At 44.6% G+C, this 7,478-nt stretch overlaps 1 protein-coding gene across 1 annotated transcript; it reads right to left on the reverse strand.

Moving 5' to 3' along the window:
• Positions 1-261: 261 nt before the first annotated feature.
• On the reverse strand, positions 262-2,634 carry LOC123115958 (uncharacterized). The gene is made up of 5 exons (XM_044536985.1): positions 2,389-2,634; positions 2,081-2,150; positions 1,324-1,458; positions 1,035-1,121; positions 262-740 (listed from the first exon to the last, which is right to left on the reverse strand). The coding sequence occupies exons 1-5, from the start codon at positions 2,526-2,528 to the stop codon at positions 558-560; spliced, it is 615 nt and encodes a 204-aa protein (XP_044392920.1). The 5' UTR covers positions 2,529-2,634; the 3' UTR covers positions 262-557.
• Positions 2,635-7,478: the final 4,844 nt, after the last annotated feature.

The following is a 7,478-nucleotide window of genomic DNA, read 5'->3' on the forward strand; positions in this document are numbered from 1 at the left end:
CAAAGGTTATTTTGTCAGGATTTAGTGTAAATGCAGTAAATAATGATATGCAATACGAAGATACTTGTTTCAAAGGATCCCAATTATTACTATTTTCATTGAGGTGCATTTTCTCCTGCCAGAATACATTTGTGGATGGATGTAGAGTCCTTAATACGAGCTTCCTGGAGTACCTTTTCAATGTTCCTTCTGTGTTCTGCTAATAGTCCAATACAGAGTCCTTAAAAATCAGTTTCATGCCAGAAGAAATTACCACTTGAGTTGTTACCTTGGTTGCTCTATAATATTAGTATAACTATGAAATCTGAACACGAAGTAACTACAATTCCATTTCCAGGTACCTCGTTACTACCAGGAACATAATATTCTCCGATGTCAAAAATAAGAAGAAAGAAAGGAATATATCATCCACCATCGACAGCTCCAATTCAGACCAAATCTCTCCGGGGACACACTATTCACAACACGCGCTACACAAATCTCAGCGCTGTGTTTCCAACGCGATGGAATCATTCAAGGAACTGCCTACAGAGGCAATCTGCATCTGGCATCGGCAGCTAAGTAGCCGTGGCCTGCTGAGCTGCTGGCTCTGGCTCTGCCTGGGCAGCGCCGGAAGTGAAGGCCCTTGGAAGAACCCACGGCCACCCTCCCCCTACCCCGGTTACCCGCTCCACCTCGGCCACTCTCAGCTTCATCATCTGCTTTTCCCTCTCGAGCTCCTCCATCTTCTCCTTTATTTCCTGACATTTTTATAAACATGAAAAAGAGTTGATCATCTCTGCACAACTCTTGACATGATCCAAATTAACTGTCAGCGATTTGTTTTGTCTCCTGAGATGTAAGTTTAGGTTAAAAATAACTGTTAATAACCGAGATAAATCTGAATTCTAGAGAGTAGAGTCCACAACACAATTAGCACTTTATGTGGTGTACTTGCTCGTAATATATCCTAGAAATCTGAGTACCAGAGAGTGATGTGGGAATAAAAAGAAAACATGACCACAACCGATCGGACCATGAACCAATCATCTTACCTCCAGTGCCTTATTACAAGCCTCTTCTTTTCTGGCTTCTGACTTGTCACTTCTATGAACCTCAAAGATTATTGCACCATAAGCAACCTGAGAAATTACGTGGGAGTCCATGTCAGTTGTAATCATCTGCCATCATAAAACCATCAAGTATTTCTAGGGATCTGAAGATCTAGGACATTTACTGATAACAGAAAATAGATTCCTGGAGTTGTCGGGTTTTTAGTTCTTCCATATGCATAATGGAAAGCTGTTAATAACTCAACAGTCCATTCAGGTCCAGAGTACTTACCGAGAAAATGAACCGTTCACCAAGAAGATCTGTAGCAGCTTGAATAGCTTTCTCTTCATTCAGGGGCCTAATGTGAATGTCAGTTGCACGTCCAATAAGCCACCTCTGCATGTTTGTTGCTAAACAATGGTTTGCCTGAACATGGTGTGCTATACATCTTGTCAGTACAACAATCACACTCACACAATGTATTATAGATATTGTTTAGTACTCAAACAAGAGAACCAGAGCGCATCCAAATTTGTAATTCTTTGAACAGATGAATAAACTGTAAACAGAAGAGGACATGGCAAAATTGCTATTCAGTTCTTGTATGAGTAAATCTCAACCGAGAAATTCTTTGAAGTGTTCCACAAGGATTGAACATCATCATCAACAATACTTCACATCTATTTCCTTCGCGACACATACGCTCTATCCACATTAATGGCATATACACAAGTCCTTTCACTGTCAGCAAGAAGTAACGTGCCATTTTGATGGTGATCTGAATGATCATCGGCGTATGTTGTTCACACAGAGTTCCATGATCATTCTAAACTGATCTGTAGGACTATAAGGAATCACTGTAAACTGTCATCGCTTAGATATTCCTTCTGTGATATTAACAACAGCATTCAGAACCTCAAAGAACTACGTGTGTCCACATTACAGAACTTTTGGCGTCAGATAAGGTTGGACCAACAATCTGAATCAAACTACATTGGCGTTCACAGGAATCAAATTCCCCCGAAACAACAGTGCGAGTGATTAATACCATTATCATAGAACAGGGTGACCTAAACCGCCAATTATCCCACACGCCCAAGCATGAAATCGATTCGATTCTGCGACATATCAGAGCAATGCTGTCACCAACTTATAATTAACCAGTAAAAACAAAGGCAGGTCCTCACGCCTTTTATAATAAGCATTTTGTCATGCACTTCCCCTGCTTGAGATCATCAAGAGAGAGAGAGCAAAGAAACACGGAAGGAAGATCCGCTCTGGTCCACGGACAAACAAATCAAATCTTACCCTACATCTCTCTCTTTGTAGCCAATAGGGAGAAGCATCATCACTCACCTCGTCCACCGACGCCACCCGTGCACGCTCACGTCCCCATGTTGACTACCATGGTTGAGCCTGCGGGGAGTAGGGGTGGGGGCGGAACAGGGAGGGAGGAGGGAGATGGCGAGGGAAAAGATGGATAAGAGGGGCGGCATGCGGCGGGGCGGGGCGGGAGGTGGCGGCGGCAGGGGGTGCGCGGCAGGGCGGGGCAGTAGGTGGAGGTGGCGGGGACGGGTGGCGCACGGCGGCGGGCGGGCGGGGCGCGGTGAGGCGGGGTGGGGATGGGCGACGCGCGGTGAGGCGGGGCGGGGCAGGAGGTGGCGGCGGGCTGGAGGTGGAGATGGGATCGAGGAGGCAGGGTGGTGCGGGTGGCTGGCCTATTTTTTTTCTTTTCTCTCCGTATCGGTTTGGCCTGACTTATGACTTATGACGAGGACCGCGGGTTAATTTCTCATAAACGGGGGGACTATTTTGCAACAAGGCCGATGACGGACGACCAGAAGCAGTCGCTGGTTTATTATTAGGGAGAGATATGGTTTAGAAATGGCATGATTTCAGATTCATAAGGTTGTATCCATCAATTTGGATTTTCAAATATTTGAAACTACTTTATACTGAAATCCAATGTATGCATTCCTCGCTAACTGTCTCCAGTTAATGTGTGTTTCATTCGGTTTTTTTTACTTCTCAAACATAAATAATGTGTTTCGCACACGCAACATATAGTGTAATCCCGTTTAGACATTAATTGCATATAAACCATGAATTGTTTGTAATTAAAGAATATATGGATCACCAATATTGATAAACCATATAACATTACACGTGTGCCCAAATTCAAATGAATATGCATGTTTGATACACAAATTTGCATTAAGATATTATCGATGTAGTGATCTCCAGTTTAAATATTTGAATCCTCTTTAATCCAGATATTCGCCTCATATAGCTATCACTCATGCTTATATAGGACTATCTCTCTGGACCTATATGCGTTCATCGTCTCTCAGGTATCTCTCGTGCTACCTGTATGTCGATAATGTTCTTTTATCTTCGTAACACACTGACGGTACTCTCTCCCTCAACCTTCATCACTCTATCTCTCTCTAAGTATACCTCACTCCCTGCTATGTGTCTCTAACTATGATTCTCCATGTGGAATCTCTTTCTCTCACACAAACACAAAACTTTGTCTCCCGGGGTCTCATTCTCTCTACTATTCCCCTGTGTGCCACTCGCACACCCCTCATACAGAGATGTCTTTCGCTCCTTAGATATGAGAACCTATGACTCTTCCTCTTAAATATCTCTTCCTCACACACAAACACAAACTCTGTCTTCCAGGGTCTCATATTACTCCACTGTTCTCTTGTATGTCGCTCACACACACGCTCTCTCCCTAGAGATATCTTGCGTTCCCTCATATGTCTCTCTAGCTACCACTCTCGTTGTGAAATATCTTTCTCTCTCGCAGACACAAAACTCCGTCTCTCGGGATCTCATTTCTCTCTGATATTTGTTTGTATGTGACTCACATGCACCCTCTCTCTATCTCTCTCTCACCCACACACATAACTCAGCCTTCTGATCCACTCGACTCCTATCTCTAACTTACACTAGCTAGCATCTTTATCTTTCTATTTATCTGTTTCTCCATCAACCTTCTTTCTCGCCCTCACTCTTGCTTCCTATCACGCACACTACATATGTTTCTCTCTACATGCAGTCAAGTGCCCTCTTTTTATCTTTCTCTCAGACACATATATATAACTTCACCCTCTGAACCACCCGGTGGTCATCTCCAACACTCAAACTAGCAGATGTCCCTCTAGCTAGCATCTCCATCTCTGTATCTATCTGTAGTTTCTCTGTCAACATTTCTTTCTTGCACGGAGTCTTGCTTCCTATCACCCACACTATATATGTCTCTCCATACATATGCATTGATCTCTTTTGCACAATCGTTGTGCCTCACTCCCTCTGCTCGCCATAGATGCATGCTCTAGCCCATGCCACTATCTCTTAAAGACAAAAACACATGCTCAATTGTCGGGCCTTCTTCTGCATTCTCACATGCATGCATATTGTCATACCGATCCGTCTCTCCCATGTTGTTGATCTTATGACTTATGTCTTCTTTCTTTTATCTCGATCATGCGCGCGCACACACACACATCCCACGTATACATGTATACCTCTTACACATGCACGTTCAAGGTCTCTATATCTCCATACGTAGTTAATTACCCTCAACCCTAACCCACATCGAATCGTTCTCTTCTTGTGTGCACATAACTTCCGCCTGGATGGGTAAAGTAAAACACACACTCACACTTAACAATCTCCTTCTAGCTACCCCCCCTCTCACTCTTCCCCTATATCCCCGAAACCAATAAGACCATCCCTTTGTTTAATTCCCGCCTACATGCACCATCGATATATAGTAGTCTTCCTTGGTGTCTCTTGAACAAACATGTTCTCTCGATGTCGACTCCTCTCACGCGCATGCATTTTCTCTCTCGCACCCCATCGTTGGTGGCCTCTGCCATACACATCACATCTCTATGATAAGGCCATGCACACTTAAATTACATCCGCCAGCAAGGACCCCGCGACACACACACACACACACACACACACACACGCGCGCGCACGCACGCACAACCCCCCACCCCCCCACACACACACTAAGACTCCATCTCTCTCTCTCTCTCACACACACACATACACACACACACACTAAGACTCCATCTCTCTCTCTCACTTTCTCTCTCTCACATCCCCCCCCCCACACACATTAAGACTCCATCTCACACACACATGCTCTAGGTGGAGCATTTGTTCCTACCACCCTTCATCCAACCTTACCCGTATGCTAAACAATCACCTTAATTTACTTGTATAACATGGACAAATTCCACTTTACTTTAGTAGTAAGCAAACTTATCATCTGTACCCTTATAAAAAAACGAGTTGGCGATGATGGTGTGCCTACACTACTAGGGAAAAGGCTAGCAGCATCGCGGGTTTTAGATGTATCAGTAGCGCGGGTACCCGCGCTACTAATACGGCGCTACAGCTAACTCATAGCAGTAGCGCGTGCGCACCCGCGCTACTGCTACACAAGTGTAGCAGCAGCGCGGTTAGGGGAAGCTCGCTACCGCTAGTAGCGCTAGCGCTCTTTGGCTGGACGCGCTACTGCTATTGAGGCGCTGCTGCTAACTTTTATACACTCGCTACTGCTAATTTAAGTAGTTTTTTTGGCATATTTGTTTTGTATTTGAACCGGCTTTGTAGAAGAATCTTTAGCACATAGAAATGTCATCATGATACACATACAAATGCCTGCAAGACCACAAATGTAATCATAGCATGTACATACAGATAGTCTCTTCATAATCATCATCCAACACAAAGTGATATCTTGTCATCATGTCGAAAATAGCAATACATGCAAGTCTCGAATACTTGCAACTACAACAACGTCATCCATCTAAACAAAGGTATACGCAAGAAGTGCTATCACTATGAGTGAGAGCGGAACTATGCAGTACATGAGGTGGCGGTTACGAGTCCTCTCTCGCGCTAGCGTGAACCTCAAGTAACTAGCTTCTCCTTCTTGTCTGCTTTTGAAGCCTTTATGGCTGGCGCCCGTGAACCCATTCACTTGCGCCTGACACTCATGCCACTCGTTGTACACCCCCGGAACCTTCCCTTTGTACACGACATAGCATTTCCATCTCGCCATCAAGAAACTAGGTACCTGTTAGAGATGCATGTTCATGAAGAGGATGTACAATCATATATATGCAACAAAATATACTAGAGCAACACCAAAAAAGAAAGGTTAGCAACTAGATGCAACATATACAGTACGCAAATTAATTAACTAGAGGTACGCAGGTCATCGTACGCAAACTAACAAAGTAGCGTTACGCAAGTTCGGCAGGGACCGTGGACATCACAAAGTTTCATCGCTACAAAAAGTATACACGTTCAAGCGACACATATCATCATCATCGGCATCATAAATCACTAGAAGTTCCATCCTTCCATATCATCGAGGACGAACCCTAGCTTCTTGAACGGCGTGAGGTCTAGACGTTGCATGCCTATGCGAGTTCGGACGTCAGTTCGCGATATAGGGCCGTGGTGGAACATCCCCTTCTCATCGACGACTTCTTTCATGATGATCGTCGCAATGTCGCTTTGGATGCGAAAGAAGTCATCTCTAAGTTTATAATTCGCTTCTCCATGAGATTCTAGCCACTTGTGGATATGATCATCATTTCTGCTGTTAATGCGAAGCTTTTGGTGATCCGTGTTGAACTGAATCATGAGATGGACGATGTAGAATCCATCCTTCTTGCTTGGTTTTGGGACATGGATGCAGGAGAAGTTAGCTTTATGCGCGAAACCCATCTTCTTGTTCCTTTGTTTCTTGATATGCACGTGGCCACCTCTAAAGCTGAAGCCTTGGAGAGCATCATCTAGAATATTCATTATGTGGGTGTAGTCCTTTTTCTCGTAGTCTCTGGAAGGGTCAAAATACACGGTGTGGGAGACTTGCGGGTAAAGAACGATAAGGACGGCGCGCCTGTTGCTGCGGGGAAAAGACACCTCAAATTATTCCCCATATGAGAGAGAAGGAATGATTGAAATGTATGAAAGGGTTGTCCGGAACTGACTTACTTTGGATGATAAGGCACGAGGACAATTTCCCGGTCCTTATTCTGTACCATGAAGTTTTGGAGGTACTCCCTAGCAGTTTCACGCTCAAAGTCGCCGAGACTCAAGAAAGACTTGTGCATGTAGTATGGATCCGCCACACAGATTTGCGAGACTTCTTCACTCTTCATGACGGAGCTCATATGTAGTGCAAAAAGGCGGACGATAGTAAAATCAAGCCGCCTTGTTAGAAACATCTCAAAGATATGGTCAAACCGCAGGAAGAACACCTCCGCGGGCCGTGTGTCGACGTAGCACTTCCCCTCAGGCACACGAGCCGCGTATGTCGGATATCCTGGATCCTTTGAGGCTAGTAGGCTTTTCTCAGTTGACAGCACATGGTCGTGCATTCTCCTGAGATCCCCTGATAGTGCCTC

This window comes from Triticum aestivum, chromosome 5B, assembly GCF_018294505.1.
Source record: "Triticum aestivum cultivar Chinese Spring chromosome 5B, IWGSC CS RefSeq v2.1, whole genome shotgun sequence".
Taxonomy (NCBI): Eukaryota; Viridiplantae; Streptophyta; class Magnoliopsida; order Poales; family Poaceae; genus Triticum; species Triticum aestivum.